Source organism: Sparus aurata, chromosome 11, assembly GCF_900880675.1.
Source record: "Sparus aurata chromosome 11, fSpaAur1.1, whole genome shotgun sequence".
NCBI lineage: Eukaryota > Metazoa > Chordata > Actinopteri > Spariformes > Sparidae > Sparus > Sparus aurata.
The window spans coordinates 14,016,413-14,034,442 of record NC_044197.1 but is presented as its reverse complement, the minus strand read 5'-3'; the positions used below and the strand labels follow the sequence as shown (position 1 = coordinate 14,034,442).

General features: G+C 42.6%; 1 protein-coding gene across 4 annotated transcripts in view; it reads left to right on the top strand.

Moving 5' to 3' along the window:
• The window catches only part of tle5 (TLE family member 5, transcriptional modulator), a 44,306-nt gene extending 33,603 nt beyond the window's left edge, over positions 1–10,703 (top strand). The window contains exons 5-7 of one of the 4 annotated variants that reach the window (XM_030432920.1): positions 4,006–4,068; positions 4,854–4,928; positions 6,157–10,703. In XM_030432920.1, the coding sequence (XP_030288780.1) occupies positions 4,006–4,068; positions 4,854–4,928; positions 6,157–6,381 (363 nt within the window). In that variant the 3' untranslated portion in view covers positions 6,382–10,703. Of the gene's footprint in view, positions 1–4,005; positions 4,069–4,853; positions 4,929–6,153 lie in introns of all 4 variants that reach the window. The other 3 variants (XM_030432919.1, XM_030432922.1, XM_030432921.1) reach the window with 3 other exon arrangements.
• Positions 10,704–18,030: the final 7,327 nt, after the last annotated feature.

The window sequence follows — 18,030 nt, the reverse complement described above, 5'->3', positions numbered from 1 at the left end:
TTCTTTCTCTCTCTCTCTCTCCCCTCTCTCTCTCTCTCTCTCTCTCTCTCTCTCTCTCTCTCTCTCTCTCTCTCTCTCTCTCTCTATCTGTTTTGTCTCTCTCTCTCTGTTTCCTCTCTGTTTTGTCTCGGTGCGGAAAAGCAAGGTTGAGTTGTGGATTGAACTGGGAATATGTTGAATGAAGCTGCATTGTTGCCAGGTCCTCTTTGTCGTTCTATTGTTCTGTTTTCTGTCTGTGTTTTTCTTCCTCTATGTTCAGTCTCCGGTGTGTCTCCCTCATGACAACATAACTCCAGCATCTATGTTTTGTTCATATCGTATATAATGTAGGTGTTTCCATTTTGCGTTTGAATAATGTATGTTCTCCAGTCAGGTACTCGTCCTCGATCGTACTGTACAATAAAGTCAATTCCCGATGCTTCCTTCTATGTTAGGGGGGCTCATGTCTATAGGTTGAACTGAGTGAGTTATACTTGTTCGGTGTGGAATAAGAAGTATCTATTTGCTTTATTTATAGTGGCAATAGACAACTATTGTTTCAAAGTGGTATTATTGTTATTGCTGCTATTGCAAAGTCTATTATTAATTTAGTCTTTATTCAGCAATAAAGCTGATATCATTAATGTCATTAATTGATGGACAGCAAATTGATTAGGAACTATTTTACCAATTCATGATAAGTTTATGTCATTTTCAAAGCAAATATGCCCAAAAATGTTTTATGTGATTGTGAACTGAATAGCTTTTAGTTCACAGTCAAATGATTAATCATTTAGTTTAGAAATCTTGAAGAATGCCCATCACAATGTCCCAGAACCCAAAGTGATGTCTTAAAATTGCTTTGTCTGCTTTTGTCCAACAAACAGACTCTTCATTTACTTTCAGAAAAGACAAAGAAATCCTTACATTGAAGAAGCTGGAGCCAGTAAATGTTTGTCGTTTCAATTAAAATGAACTATTGATTATCAAAGTAGTTAGCAATATTCATTCAGCCAACTATTCTATTATAGACTAAAAAAGGAAATAACTTAAGTTATATATATTATGATGAGCTATTGAATTACGTAGCTGGTTGAGATGGAGCTTATTGAATTACTTTGAATACAGCTGGGTGGTTCGTATATCTAATAATGGATCATTTTTTGAAAAGATCCTCGTATGTTTTGTATGGAACATCTTTTCAAAGTTACTACTCAATATAGTGGCACATATACCATATGTTTGGCAGTGAAAGTGCAATATTTCCCTCTGAAATGTAGAGTAGAAATACACTGAGGCGGAGCATACAAAGTAGATTCTCAGTTTAGATTCAGTTGTGGCATTGGAAAGTTCATTGAAGAATCTTTTTAAATTGTGTATAAAATGATGTATGAAGTATCATGCCCTGTTGTATTCTTGGCAGGAAGCAGTAACACAGATCATTCAGGGACAAAATTGGGACACTCTGAGGAAGTCTGTGAAATGTTAGTTTTGTTTAGGCTGCCTTCCACACTTCCTTAAATCAACTTAAACACATTTTTGTCTCTGTGTTGGCTTTTCCTTTTTGCGTCTACATTTTTCAAATTACAAAAGAGAAAGCATATTTAAATTTTCCAAAAGCAGTAAAGACATCTCCAACAGCTATGAATTCAGTCAGTTACAAATCCTTGATGTATTAGACCAGTTTTATATTACCTACATTTTTATTTGCACACATAAAATGCTCTTGTCAGTGAATGTGTGCTCCAGTGACACTTGAGGAAAGCTAGAAAGAGGCAGAGTAAAAATGTAAAGACAGGACAAAAGAGAGAAAGAGGTGTTCAGAGAGACACAGAGGAGGATAATGGAGAGCACAGATAAAAGAAGAGACAGAAGCAGCGTTGGGAAAAAAAGAGAGAGAGAGACGGCATAAAGGGCACTGAAAAAGAGGAAGAGCCATAGTTAGCATGGAGCAAGTCCCGCAGAGACATTTTAGAGAGACATTTTAGATATGTCAGTGAGTGTGTATGTGTAATGATGAGCGGATAGGAGTGAAGCGCTTGATGGGAAGCTGTGCTCTGCATGCCTAATGACTGTTAGGAGGGCCCCTCTCTCCTCATCGCGCCACAAATTACGCTCTAACACAATTACTGCTGCTTTGCATATCTCAGACGGATTGGATGATTACCAACCAAATGTGATAATAGACCTGTATGTGAGAAAGATAGGGTATGTGCCCGACGACGAAACTGTGTGTGTGTGTGTGTGTGTGTGTGTGTGTGTGTGTGTGTGTGTGTGTGTGTGTGTGTGTGTGTGCGCGCGCGCGCGCGCGCGCAAAATCACGTGTGCGTCCAAGAGTTTTGAGAAAAAGTATTAAGTACAAGCAACTTAATTAATGAGGTGAATAAAAAGAGTCTGATATGTCTGACGTGTGAGTGTGTAATGCATGATATGTGCACCCAAATTTGGGAAGGTCACAGCAGACGTTTCCCATACCAGTGAGAGTGGTGTTCAAATCATGAGGGTTTATTTGATACTATATTTTTCTACCATCGAAAAGATGACAAATGACAAACTGTGGTGTAGTTTATTCCTCGTTGTAGTAGACCTCAGTTTAAGACCCTGCACACCCACACAGCTGTTTTTATTTAGTATGCATGACAGGACCTTGATATCATCAAAGTACTACTACATATTTTAATAAATAGGCCTTTTTCACAGCTATATTAGTAGCAAAAAAAGAACATGTTATTAATAACAGTTAAAGACGGCTCTTTTGTATTTAAGTGTCCCAGTATGTCGAGACTGGGCAACAGTGAGCCTGCATGCACAATGCACAAGGACGCTGGAATGGAAACAGCTAAATTAATTTATTTTCCCCCCTGTGCTTCAGAACCAAATATTCCTTCCTTTTTTTTTTTATGAAAAAGACAATATTTCTAGTTAAATGAGTATTCCATTAATATTCCATTTACCATGTTCCCCTGCATACTCTCTCCTCTTTCTTCCATTTGTTTTGGAAAAGGTCAACATTGCCATACTTGTACATGTCCAGAAATCCGTGGATATCTAAGTCTTTCATAATGTTAAGAAGCAGGTGTTTTTCTCCCTCTAAACATTTCTAGGGTATTGTGAGTCTTTATTTTTTGCATCCTTCTCTACCATTACCATGTAAAGTGTTGGCTAGGCAACACACAGAGCTGATGGTAAATCATGTCTCGCAAACTGCCATAAGACCCACATTTGAGAAGCCTATTCTGAATGTGCTATATAATAATGATGATAATAATAATAATAATAATTAATAAATATATAATATATAACCCGCATGTCTTAATTGGAAAATGCTACATTTGGAATAAAGGCCTAATTCTCTCAAAGGAGTAGTGCTGTATGCATGACCTGTGTGAAAGGCAGAATATTGTCATATTTGGAAGAATTGTAGAATATTGATGTGCATGTAAACATAGTCATTAGGAATTGTGCAGTAAATCTAACAAGAGACAGACGGAGCCTTCAATCAACCACTGTCTGACATAGAACTGTGGCGGGGTTTTATCAGGCAGCATGAGTGAAAACACAGTGAAAAAACTGTGCGGATGAACTAAGGGTGTGTAGAGGCTTTAAAACACACCAGTAAACTACACTGTGTACACTGTGTGACATGTTCCTACATTAAAAGGAATGTGCGCATTATAGTTTTTGAGTCAGTCCCACGCACGGTGTTCTGCTGCTATAAATACTCACAAGAGCACCAAATGTGTAATAAGCTGCATCTGAAAATAGTCCCAAACAAAATGGACTCCTCACTCCAGTTTGTGTAATCTAAAAATTACATTGCCCTGCTGTTTTAGTAGGCTACTTTGACTACTTTATGTTTGTTTAGAAATTCATCTGACTGGTTTATATGTTTAACATCCTAAGTAGGACTGAGTGTGTGCCACAGACAGGGCAGAGATGTTGGAAAGACTGACTAACACACTGTTGGTTTTAGTAATGTATAGTAACAACAGTATTACTCTTTAACTGATATAAATCTGTCTACAGGCTGAGATAGTGAAGAGATTGAACGGAATCTGCGCACAAGTCCTCCCCTACCTGTCTCAGGAGGTAAGAACACACACACACACACACACACACACACAGACACAAACACGTCACTAACCCTCTGACCCTCAGCCTTATTCCTTACATCCTGGAATGAGATCACCCTCATTCCCGCCTCATTACCTCTCCACCTTGCTGACCCCTCGCTCAGCATCCCCTCCCTCATCTCCACTTCCCTACTCACATCATTCATCATCACTCGCTTCCCGTGTTCCTTTCCCCCTCACTTTTGCTTTTATTCCTCCCTCCCCCACTCTCCTGTGTCATATTCAATCTGTCCTCACAGCTCTCCCTCCCCCTCCCTTTTGACCTCCTCCTCCACTCCCCCTCCTTCCTTCTATGCCTCCCTCCCACCTCCATCCCACTCCTCTTTTCCTTTATACGTGTGTGTCAGCGTAATAAATGGTTGTGTGATTCAGATAAGCCATGCTCTTATCTGCCCACCAGGGCGTTGACCTCCACCCATTACAGCCCACCAGCCAGCCATCCATTCACCGGTGTCACACAAGGCTTTTGTATGTGTGTGGTTGTGTGTGGTTGTGTGTGTTTGTGTATGACTGGATGAATAGCTGAATGGCCGGAGGGGGGGATGCATCGCCAGAGAGGGTTGTCGGTTCTCTGTTGGGACTATTGATATTGATCTAACCTCTCCACCCCGCCCGCCCCCCCCCCCCCCCCCCCCCCCCCCCCCCAACTCTCCTCCACTTGTTTCTGTCTCGCTTTTATTGTCTCCCTCACTTTCCTCTTCTCTCGTCTTCACCCCCTCCACCCTCACCCACCATCTCCAGCACCAGCAGCAGGTCCTGGCGGCCATAGAGAGGGCCAAGCAGGTCACCCCCCCAGAGATGAACTCCATCATAAGGGTATGACGTTCCAACCCCGCTTGAGGGTCTTATGAGGACTAGAAAGAGCAATTACTGATCATTAGCACCAATTGGTGTGTGGTTTTCACTAGTGTCCTGTATTTTTTCCTGTTCTTGATTCCGAACTAAAATAAATGGAGTTATCGGTAGTGATAGAAAAATGTCTATCAGCCCATCTTTCTCAGAAAAACATTATGACATACAGTGACCAGAATAGATGAACACATGCAGCCTGAGTAGGATTTTGGGATGAGCTTGTGGTTGCACTTAATTAAATCTATTTTGAGGCAAAAATTTTGCACTGGTACTGTAATGTAAAAAAAAATCTGGCAACCCCTGGAATTTATGTTTCAGCCTCTTCAGGGGTCCTGAGCCCCAGGTTGACAACCGTTGGCTAAGCTGCTTGATCATTTTACCAGAGCTTTAGTGTTAGCTAATAGAACCTCTCCATCATTTTCCTATGGGTCTAGTGTTAGCTACATTAGCCTATCCATCACTGTGATACAGGATTCAAATAGGTGCCTTGTCTTTTTCTTTGTGTGTGCTGCTTTAGATAACAGAGGAGTCTGCCCTGCATAGGTCTGCAGATGCCCACCAATACCTGACTGACAGTTAATATCATACTTCATACATCTTATATAAAGACGTAGAGAATTTGAGCTCTGGTTCTGAATGTGAAGTAGAGCTGTTGACTCAGCAGGTGTCGTCTGTGCAGACTGAGGCTGTTTATGGGAAGTCACTCAGGATTGTCATAAAATCAAATCACTGATGTGTCATCATGGTGAGTGTGTGTCCAACAGGGAGTGATGAAAATGCAGTCACTCGGCAGTAACAATCTTTCTTCCTCTACATTAAGATGAAAAGCGTGGTATTTACTCATGTGTGATTTTAGATTTTATAGTGGACTGTCTCTGTCCTCTATGAGACAATGTTTCCATTTTTGTGTTTCTCTTGGTTGTGTATATTGAAAATTGCATCTAATATAAATAAGTTATGTGTGCTGCAGATTTTCCATCTCCTACCGAGCGTATGTTGTAGCCATCCATCTATCCTATTGTGCCTGAGCTATTAGCACTGTGCCTCAGGGGTTATATATTAAACATAATTTGTGATGTATAATAGGTCTGTGCATTGCAGATTTTGCATTTCTCTCTGTGTTTTGCAGTGATTTGTGTGCTGGGTCTATCCCACTGTGTCTTACTTGGTCTGGTTGTCTTCCATGCAGCAGCAGCTCCAGGCTCACCAGCTGTCTCAGCTCCAGGGCCTGGCCCTGCCCATGACCCCTCTGCCGTTGGGCCTGAGCCAGCCAACCCTCCCCGCCGTCACCACCTCCTCTGGTCTCTTCTCCCTCTCCTCCCTGCTGGCCTCCCAAGCCCAGCTGGCCAAGGAGGAGAAAGCGTCACGTGACGGAGTCGACAGCCACCGCGAGGAGGACGGAGACAAGTCTGATTAGATGGTGTCCCCCATTCAGCTCTGTTTTTATCCAGAGATCTACAGCCTCTCCCCTGGTCTCCCTCTCTCTGACCTTAGCTAACACGGGTTTCAATCCCATCACCACAGCTCCAGCTACAAACCCCTAACCAACTCCCATTACTGGGCGAGCTTTGGCACCTGCCTCTCATGTCAGACTGGTCCCTATCTCCTCATATTTACCATGTTGGATTGTTTCCTTATATTTCTTTTCTGTGTGTTTTCCTCAGACGCTGTCCCCCTTTTATGTGATTAAGCTTCAGTTTTCTTTTTTGTTTGTTTATTTCTTTTTATTATCATGATTTCTATTTCTGTTCCTTCCTGCCTTCCTGTCGCTCTGCCTCTCAGTTCTTATCCCTGTTCAGTTTCTGTTTTTCTCTTCCTCCCACTCCCCTCACGTCTCGCCTGTGTTGTAAGCGGGTGTCCGTGTTACACAGGACTGATCTGTGAGACTGAACACACCATACTGTAGGTGTTAAAACAGGCTTAATGTTAAACACAGGGAATCTTTGGCAAGCTGTTAAACTTGCAGACACAATACAACATTCTTAAAAACTTCATTCTGCTAAGAAAGAGGTCCTGCAGAGATCAGTATCGTTGATACTTTTTGGCAGTTATTGCATGCATTCATTCACAGCTCAAAGTTAGCGTCAAGTTTAAGTGTTGGATTGTCTTGGATCAGATCAGGTGTTATAGTAGTGCACCGGCTAAAGATAGAAATATCCCAAGAGCTTCTCTCTCTCTCTCTCTCTCTCACTCACACACACACACACACCAACCAAAACTGCTGCTTTTAGAGCAGACTGATGTTGTGTAGAATCCTAAATTTGTATGGAGAAAAGGAAAAGCACCTTCTCAGACAAACATCCTGCTGAGAGCTGTAAGTCTACATAACAAACTCACCTTCGTAAGCAATCCCCCATCAGATTAATCCAGCCAGCACTTTAACAGAAAGGCAACGTTTTCATCATTAAAGGACAAAGATGCTACTTGACTCCTGTGCCCTCCTTCACAGAGGGGAGAGGGTGTGCATGTTGTGTGTTTGACAGCAGAGGGCAGTGTGTGTCTTTGAGGAATTCCACCTCATTGGGTTCAGGCCTGAGCAAAACCAAGGACAGGACAATGACAGAGTGCAGACTGTGTCACAAGGGGAGTGTCTTATTTATCCATTCTGTGTACAAACTTGGTAAACAGAAACTAGACCTGTCACATTAATCTCTGCATGCGGTCGGTCCCAGTCCGTGTCATGATCAAGTTTTTCGGTCTATTTTAACGAACACCTCAGTGAGAAAGACAGCTAGGCCTACTCTTTTGATCCTGCCTGTAAATTTGGATACTGTACTTTTGGATTCACAGGTCTGTCTACATACTACATAATACAGATGATTTCTTGAGTTGAAAGTCTCCACGACTCTCCAGATCTCACAGATGAAGCACAAGCATCCTCCACAACTGCTCTGATGAGTCAAAAACCCAAACTCCCCCTCACCATCACAGGCCCCGCACACCTACTCAGCTGTTTTCAATTACCTTGTCCGATCAGGCCTCTCGTCAGGTGGAAGTTGGGTGAAACTACGCTGTTAACAACGCGATGTCACCAAATTCTGTCAGTGTTCAAAATCTCTGTCCAAACTGTCACGAAAAGCAACACCCCCCAGTTTGATTCCAGCAGGAGATCTTTGTTGCAGGCTAATGCCCCATTTAATTACTTGAGCTTAATTGCTGAACGATGAACTTTGGCTGACATGAGGCATCCATGTTCATTTGGCTTTCAGGCACTTCTGTATAATTAAGGGCAATGTCAGATATATCAAAGCTTTCACAGAAATCTGAGTTTTCCAGTTCTAATTACCACTAGCAGTGTGAGGGAGAAGAGAGAGGAGGTCTATTCAGGCAAAATGAATGAAGACAGCCTACTGGGTGGACTATGGGTGTGTAGGGGCTTTAACGGGGCTAGAAGCAGGAAAAATGGCCCCGTTAAGGCCTTGTCCACACATTTATGTATATTTTTCTAAATCAATATTTCCCCCTCTTTTTAAATAGAAATTCTGTCCCCACAATCTTCATTTTATAAAACATCTCTGGGCACATGAGACTACAAAAATGTTTCCAAATACCAAGCATGCTTAAAGTACATTACATAGCAAGTCCGTCTGGCATTGCGCAACCAAAGCAGAGGTGAAGAGGAAGAGTGATGGAAACCGAGGTAAAACGAGAGTGAACTGATGGGCATTTGATCGCTGGAGAGAGCTCTGGTCTTGTCAAAGTCTGTTCCCCTGTTGATGTTACCATCTTTCTATTAGATCAGACAGTAACGAAACCTGCCTACTTACTAATATAACCGGGTGTTTAACTCTGACACTTTTTATAGCACTGAGATCTGGGTTTTTAGGTTAAAAAGGGATCCTTACTTTGGACAGTAGCCAGGCTGCTAGCAGTAGCCATGTTGCTAACGTCCTGCCACAGATGCGCCAACAGTACTACCACAGGAAACTCGAGGAGGGTGGGTAGTTGAAAAGTTGTCTATTTCTGCCTCAAATAGAATAATCCAAAACAGTTTAGTTAAGTTGTAACTGAACATAGATAAAAGTGATAGTCGTAGTTTCAGGCACAGGCTCATTACACAAAACAACGATGGGCGTACTCAAATTAGCTTAATGACGCCATGGTTTTGTGGACCTTTTTGGAGGGTGTTTTAAAAGATCTCAGTTCTAGTGACCTAGGAAAATATTCATTTTGCAAATCATCTGTATACGTGGGGACAAGGACTAAATGTTCACTCTCTACACACCAAGATGAAATGTAGATATTGAAGTTGTTCCACCAACGCAAACATCTCCAGCAGAGGTTGCCTCAGCGGTGATCGAACCTCTGACCATGGCACAAAGATTGTTTGTTTGATTAAATGAGTCGACAGTGGCGGCCCGCATTTGTCTGAATGTTGATACGGTTTTACAAACCCAACAGACTAATACAGATGCTTCCAGAGATGCACCACGGGAAACTGCCTCTTGGCCTGCTTCCCTAATCTCGTCTTCTCTCTCTGTGCAGTTCAACATTTGGCACACACACACACACACAGGCAGGCACAGGAACACACACCTTACTTCGCCTCCCCTGTTTTAATGGCTACACTGTGAGAATGAATCTATATGAAGAGTTTCATACTTTAACAAACACACTTTTGATTTGTAAACACTCTTTAGCATGACGGTGATGATAAAGCACATTTAATTGTTGAATCATTCAGAAAGCAAACAGAATAATAAACACCCATCTTGTGTCTGGAAGTGGAGATGACAAACTGTTCCTTTTATGATGCCCGTTGTTTGTGTATGTATGTATGTGAATACATTAACACGGTGTGTATAAACAGTTGTACAGGTTTGGTCGCTGCTGATGAACCACAGAGATAAAAATGCATTCCTGTTCTTACTTAGGCTAAAGCTAACATGCTATTCTGCTTGTGAATTAAGCTCGCAGCACATCACCTCTCATCAACACTGTACGTATGTCGCTACATACTGTACTCATCGTAGTGTATGCAGATTGTGTAGACAAAGCCCCCCACACACACACACACACACACCAGTGCATGTCTGCAGGGGAAACGAGATTGATTTCTTTCTAATGGAAACGTTTTTTTTTAAAGAATGTTCGGTCCAAATTTTCTGTGATCAATGCACTTGTTTTTCTTTTTTCCTCCTGTTTGTTTTGAGATATTAATCGATATGAACTAGAGTGAGAATTACAAAGCTGACGTTATAAACATACAAATGAAATTCTATGTATTTGTTAAAAGTAGTTGGAGGTGCTCGCCTCTGTATACAGTTATACATAGAAAGCTTTATGTGTATATAGCTGCATCTTTTCTTGTTTGTTCTGGATGATTCCTGTGCTTTTGTGTTACAAAACTGATGTGACACCAGGGGGGACACTGCAGTACGTTTTGCCCCTTGACCCCTTTCTTCTTCTCTGACCTGACTCTTTACCCCCATATTACATTCCACCTCCCCAACTTTTTGCCCCCATAGCGTGAAGCATTGTAAGCGTTTTGAGCTTTGTAAAGGTCTTTTTTTAAATACTTATTTTGTGCATAATGTAAAACCTGAAAGTGTGTACTTTGGCGGAAAAAAAAAAAGTGTTTTGTGTCTGAAATCATAGCTTCATTAAAACAAAAAACAAAAACAAAAAAAAACTATTAAAAAAAGTACAAACATTTACTATAAATAATATGAAATGTTCTGCAGTAAGGAAGGACTTCTGGTGCCTTACAAATAAAGTCAATCAAATCATAAGAAACTCTCCCTGCTCTTCTGTCACTCTTTTTCAACATCTCCCGGTCGGGGATAATGGTTTGGTGGCCACATCTGATTTCTGTGGCAGCATTCTAATCCAGTTTTTAACTAAGATGCACCTCTAAACTTGTTTCCAAGCAGCCCATTTAAGATTTTGTTACATATACCTTGATGAGATTGGTTCCAGTTAATCTCATCAAGCTATGAAAAGAGTTCTAAAATGTGGATTAAGTAGGGGATCCTTCACAGTAAGCACTTCTCCTCCTTCATTTCTTGTTGGAGTTATGTACTCTTAATGAAAGTAAGTACATGGGAATTTGTTTCAGTTTTTCGGTGTTCAAGAAAGTCCAGCATCTTTAGTTTTACGAGCTCACTGGTTGGCTGAGCAATGCTGTAAACAACCAAACTCACATTGTCCTCGCAACATTAAACGTGCGATATGTAAGAATTGGCTACATGTCGCATTGTTACTCCAAACCAATAGAGGGCAGTATATCACCAAAGCAAACACCAACTGCTGCTAGCTGTAGCTGCCATTAGCTAGTTGGCCATTTAGCTATTGGTCCGGAGTGGGAGCTTTGGACTGTGACAAGTCAGGGCTACCTGGTTAGCATGCTAACCTCCGTAAATATCTTTCTAAGAATATATTGAGGTCATAACATCACAAATTGATATATCGTCACACTCCATTTGATAGCTTTTGTTAATTTCTGGTGGTTTTGAACTAAAATTCTTACATATTGCACCTTAAATGTTTTGCTTGTTTGCTTGTTTTTCTTGTTTTAGTTTTGCAAAACCATGGGTGTCGCAGTTCAAAAACATGATAACACATTAGTCCATTGGACCATCCATTCATTATTCATACCGACTAAACTTGTTTGCAGGATCTTGGCCCTTTAACGGAGTAGTTCATCCAGAAATGAAAATTCCGTCACTATCTACTGACCCCGATGTTGAAGGAACGTCGAGCAGAGTTTTCGTAGTCCACAAAACATTTCTGTAGATAAAATCTACAGAGAAAAATACAGTGAAAAATCTTTTTATTTTTGGGCAAACTTATCCTTTAAGGACTTGTCATGCATGCTTGTTTGAACTTCAAAGAATGAACCTTAAACGCAACTTAAAGTCAGGATTCCCATGGGTCTGTTTGTGAATTTGAAGGAAAAATCAAGGAAAGATAGTAGATAGAAATGTGTTTTTGAAGTTGTTTGAATTATATATCTGTGCAAGAATAAACATTTTAATTCTTTCTATATTTTCTAAAACCTAACATTAGTGAACAGGCTGTGTTCTGCTGTTTGCACGTGTCTCCCAAAGTATTCTTTCATCACTGTAACAAGCAGCTCCACTGAGAAGCCTGTCAAGTCTGTCTCTTTTTAACTGAGGTCTGCCGGCTTCTAAAAAGCCTGCTAGTCTTCACCGTAAGGAACTGCAGTGTTGTTCAGAAATTAAGCCTCATCCATATCTCAAACCAAGCTGTCTTTGATTCTTGGTTTTGAGAGAACTGGGTCTGGAGTGCTCTCCTTGTGTTTCATGTTTTAGAGGGTGAGGGAACCCTGCAAAGTTTGCTTTGACAGACGGTCAGTTACGTTTGTAGCTACAGGCAGCAGATCCTGTTTGAAGTCCTGGGTCATTGACAGTGCTTCAATTTATATACTGTGCAAGAATCCAGTTTTTTTTTATACTTTTTACTTAACTCTAGTAAAATTGGCTTCATTATGCTGTCTGCACTGTAGGACAACACAGTTTCATACTGTTTCATTTTGTTTATATTTGGCGGACCCTGCCACCTTTCAAGCATCAAACAATGTGCTTGGGACCTTATTTTCCTCAGAGAACAGCTTGTTTATTCAGTTATGAAAAAAAAAAGTTGTGTTTGTATTATTGTCTCATAAATATTGTAAATATTAGAATTGTGAGTTGGAATTTCTTCTCCAAAACTACACAGTGGCCCTTTACTGTTTGATTAAGAATATTTAGGTGTAAAAAAGTGAAATTGCCTAAATATGGTCTGATACCACTGTAATGCAAACAATCAGGCTTAACATTCCAGAGGAGTGCAGTTTTTTTAGTTGGATTCTATTGAAACAAAATGATAAACTACCCATAAAAACATTTATTTACATCTGAAAAAAATGTAATGTTTCAACAGACAATTACTTCTGTCAAAAACAGTCAATTACACTTACAGTAGCTAACTGAGTAAAACATGCAAAAACACTGAAAAGGACATTAAAACCTGCCCTTCACAGCACGGTACTGCAGTTTTCTATTACATTAGTCTGTTGAAAGTAAGAAAACCTCTTGAGTTAGAGATCAACAGGACCAGAAGCTAGCACAGATACTGGCGAGGATCAACATCCCACAGTCACATCTGGTTCTGGATGAAACGACTCTGAAGATCTTTCACGATGTCGTGTGACTTCCTCAGAGCGCAGAAGTGTCTTCTACCTGGATCCATGCTGACTTTAAGTCTAACCCTCCTACGTCTGTTAGTTCAGCTTTTTCAGGACTGACATGGAGTCACAAACTACAGAGTCCTCAGACCAACAATCTCACTGGTTCTGTTGGAGAGGTACAGGAACGTCTGGCTGCCTCGGGCTTCCTGTAGTTCACAGCAGATCCACCAGGAGGAAGTGTTGATTTACGCTTCTCAGCCGAGGTGAAGGTGGCGGCAGGTAATTGCAGTGAGGTATTACCGGGTCTGCTCTCTCTCGTGTTGGTGTGTCACATTCGACAGGGAGCCGCTTCCTGTTCTCTTTGGCTGCGCTGATGAAGGTTTATCTATTCAGCGCCGCATGTACCCGGGATTGATGTGACATCTCTGAGACGGAGGATCACGGCCTGTTTGGCACCTGCGCATAATCCTCATTTAGCTGCTCTGTCTATTAAGACCTGGGACATAACTTGGTTTGTTGCATTCACAGCTGGCACACACACACACACACACACACACACACACACACACACACACACACACACACACACACACACACACACACACACATGCAGTGGTTGTGTTTTGACAGCCAACCTTACTTCTTTCTCCTCCTTTATCTCCTGCTAACTTTCTTTTCTTCTTCTGTTTGCCTCCCCCCCCCCGTGTGTCCATGCAGGCTGATGAGTGTGTGTGTGCCTCACTTTCTGTGTGTGTTCACAAATAGAGAAGAGAGGGAGGAAGGCTTGTGAAACCTCAGAGTTCCTGTGGTTGCGGCCCTCCTTCCTCCCTTCCTCCCTTCCTCCCTCTTCCCCTTCTCCCCACAGACAGCTCTGGATCTGACACTTGAATAAATATGAAAGTGCCCTATTTTTCCTCTTTCTGTCTGAGGATTCACACACTCCTCGCAAAGCAGCGACGCCGAGGCAGCAGAGGGGAAGGTTTTTTCTCTCATCCGCTTTTTTTTTTTTTTTTGTTTCCTTCTGTAGAGCACATTAGAGCCTGTGGAAAAAAGATAAAGTGGCGCCATCACACTCGAGTTGTTTAATTAGTCGCACCTTAAAGGATGACGCAGACGATATTACGGGTTGTTTTTTTCTCCTCATTGTCGACGAAGCCCCAAGAAAGGACTAAAGACGATGAATTTCTCCTAACGGTGATCATTGCCTGATATTTCTTCACGACTCAGGTCAAAAGGTGATTTAAAGACACATCAGCGAGTGACACGACGCGTTCCATCGCTAAGATAAACACACACTGAGGTTCACTTCAGGTCAGCCACGTTCACACCAACTTGAAATACATTGCCAAATATTGTTTATTCAACATCGATAAATAGTCCTCAGTGTGCTAGAACTCACCTCGCCATCACCCACCTGTGACAGGACTTTTTAAAAACACTTTTCCTCAGTCTTGAAACCTAAATATGCAGTATCCTTTAAGGAGTGGGGGATCGTCAGACGAGTAAACTGATCAGAAAGAACAGGGTTTCTTATCTTTTCTGTAATTTATTGTCCTTTTGTTTTTTTTTTCTCTTTGTGACACACTGCATAGTTTCAGGGAAAATCACTTTTAAAGGAAAAGTTCCCCCGAAAATGAAAATCCAGTCATTGTCTGCTTAGCATCAAGCCGATGCAGAGTCGAGTGAAGTTTCGCAGCCCACAGAACATTTCTGGAGCTCCACGGCAAGTAGAAAGGAGAAGAAAAGAAACAACTCAGAGAAAGCACATAATGGCCGTACAGCTCGTCCGGCGTGATCCAAGTCTCTGGAATGATTTGCGAATACAAGCTTGACACATCTGACGGGGTGTACCGGCAACAGTGAAGATCTAGGCTTAAAAAGGGTGTAAATAACGTCTTTTCAAATCAATTTGGGATGTCGGGGCTACCTAACCCTAACCCTAACCCTAACAATATGCTGGATAATCAGTCTGGAGCCATTTGTGTTGTTTCCGATTGTTGTTTTTACCTTTTTTTTTTTTTACCTTTTAAAACAAGTCCCCATCTGCTTCAATTATTTAGGAGAACGCTGCGACGCTTTCTTTGCTGTGAAGCTTCAGAAATGTTTTGTGTAAGATGAAACATCCCATCAGCATCAAGGCTGAGTCGATAATGGCTGGATTTCCATTAAGGGGCGACCGTTTCACAAGTTTCTTTCACGCTAAAATGTCAGCGGAATGGTATTCTACGCAGCTGCAAACCAAGGATACACTTAGTTGTGCGTTTGGTACGTGTCACAACGGCGACCTCCACTTAAAAGAATTGTCAAGGGTCAACATATCCATATCTTAAATGTTTAGTCTGGGGGCTGGATTGCATGTGGTCACAAGATGCCCAACCTTGAGCTCATTCATTCTCACTGAGCGTATCCATGTCCACAACAGCCAGTCACCGCCCTGCTCAATCTTCTCCCACCGCTCGCCTGAGACCTGTGCTGTCACTTGCTGCCAACACTCCCCGGGATCCATCCACCCACCTGTAGGCTCTGAGTATTATTGTCACACCCCCCCCTGCTGTGCTGAGCCGGCTGCTCTGAGCTCAGAGTCCAGACACCAAATATCAATACTGTTCCATATTCTGCTGTTACGGCTCCTTCAGTTTGAGGCGGCGGACTGAGTTCCATTTTTTTTTAAAGGATCACAGAGCAACAAACCTCCTGCCTGAGAAGAAGACATCAGAAACATGAATGCATGCGTCCTGACGGGGCTGCAGTGGAAAGCAACGTTTTGTGTGGCTGTGTGGTGGTGATGCTGGTGTTGATGATGATGATGATGATGATGATGAGTCTGAGCGAAAAGAGAGAGACAGAGTGAGAGCGCGAGGGAGAGAGAGAGAGCGAAAAGCGTCTTGATTAATCATGATTGACTCATTCAGAGCCCACTCGTCTTTCTCGTCTTTCTCCCCTCGCTCCCTCGCTCGCGCTTTCCTTTATGGCTTGATTACGGAGACGCACTCTATCTCTCATTACCTCACCCCCCCGCCATCTCCATCTCCATCCCTCACTCCTTTTTTCTCCGTCTTTTCTCTCCCCTCCCTCCCTCCCCCCCACGCCGGTTTATTCATCCGTCCCCGGGAAAGGAGGCTGTCAATCTCCGTCTGCCGCCTCTCCATCCTCTAACCCTCCGCCTGTCCCTTTGCCTCTCCCTCCATCCATCCCTCTATCTCTCTCTCATCCATCACTGTCACTCGTTTTCTCCCCCTTTCTCTCCCCGAGACTCTTTTATGCACAAATTTTCTCTCTCTTGCTCTCTTCAAAGGCCTTCCATTTATCTTCATCCCTCGTTTTTCCTCCCCTCCTCTGCATTCAGAGCGATCCGTCGTTCCCTGTGTGTCTGTCAGGCACACTCAGAAATGCCCCCCCCCCCCCGCTCTTTCTCTCTCTCTCTCTCTCTCTCTGTCTGCCTGCCTCTGTGTCTCTCGCCCTCCCTCTCGGCCTCAGCTGGAGGAGCAGTCAGTGTTGACACAACCCGGTCTAATACAGATGCTTCCAGAGATGCACCATGGGAAACCGTCTCTTGGCCTGCTTTTCTAATCTCGTCTTCTCTCTCTGTGCAGTTCCCCATTGCACACACACACACGCACACACACACGGTTCAACCTCAGTGTGTGTTTGTTTATGTGTTTGCATGACATATTTGTGTGCGTGCATGTCTGCTGTGTGCATACTGTATCTGAACGTGTGTGTGTGTGCGTGCGTGCGTGCGTGTGTGTGCAGCAGCTGCTCTCCTCCAACAGCAGGAAACAGAAAGAGAGATGAGAACTATTCAAACTTTAATGGACTCATATGAGATACAAACAACCTCTCTCTCTCTCTCTCTCTCTCTCTCTCTCTCTCCCTTCCTCTCTCCCTCCGTCAGCCACTCTATCTGTCTCCTCCTCTCCTTCACTGACCTTCCTTGCCTCCTCCTTTCTCTCCGTCTCTTCCCGTCCTCTGATATTTTCATCTTTTTTTTTACATTTTAAATCCGCCCTAACCTTCCGTCTCTCCTCCTCTGTTCTCTCCCCGCGTGGCTCATTATTTATTCTCTTCATCATCTCAACCTCTTTTCCCTCTCACTCCCCCCCTTTTTTTTTTTAGTTTTGTCTTTTCATCTCCCATCCTGTCTTCACGTTTGACTCATAGCGGCCCCATCGCCTTATCTCTATTACTCACCATCTATCTCTGTCGCTTGCTTCTGTCTCGGAATATTTTTGCTCGACTGCCTAATGACTTTGCTTTCTTCGGCCAATGGCTCTTTCTTTCCTTCTTTCTTTCTTTCTTTCTTTCTTTCTTTCTTACTCTCTCTCCTCCTGCTGTTAAACTTCCGTTGAACCCTTGAGTTTGAGCATGAGATTAAATACTATAAGGAAGACGAGAAGATCAATACCAGGCTCGTCTTTGCTTTCTGCTTTTATGTCTATCCAGGATGTTTTGTTTCGCGTATAGCTTAGCGAAAAAGATGAGAAACAGGAAGATTCACTCACCTCGCTCTCTCCAAAGTTCGTACCTACCTGCCGGAATCTTAAAAGTTAAATTTACATGGTGTGCTATGTGGGATTACTGTATGATTAGCGGTCAGTTACAGCTAGCACACATTTAGCTTAGCACAAAGATAGGGACCAGGTGGAAACAGCGAGCCTGGCTCTGTCTGAGGGTCAGTAATCAGCAGCTCATATTTCATGTAACCTTCACAAGAGAAATTGTGATTTTACAGGCACACTTTTACTCGTCGGTTTTAGAAGCACTGGACGGAAGCTGATATCACTGTTTTCATGTAACCTGAGCAAGAATTATTTCTGAAAATGCTGAGATATGTCTGTGTCACCACGCGATACAAGTAGCCGACCTTGCTGGGTAGCGCATGCGTGAGCGTGTCCGCCATATTGGACAGCTGAGTACGGCAACACCACTTAGACA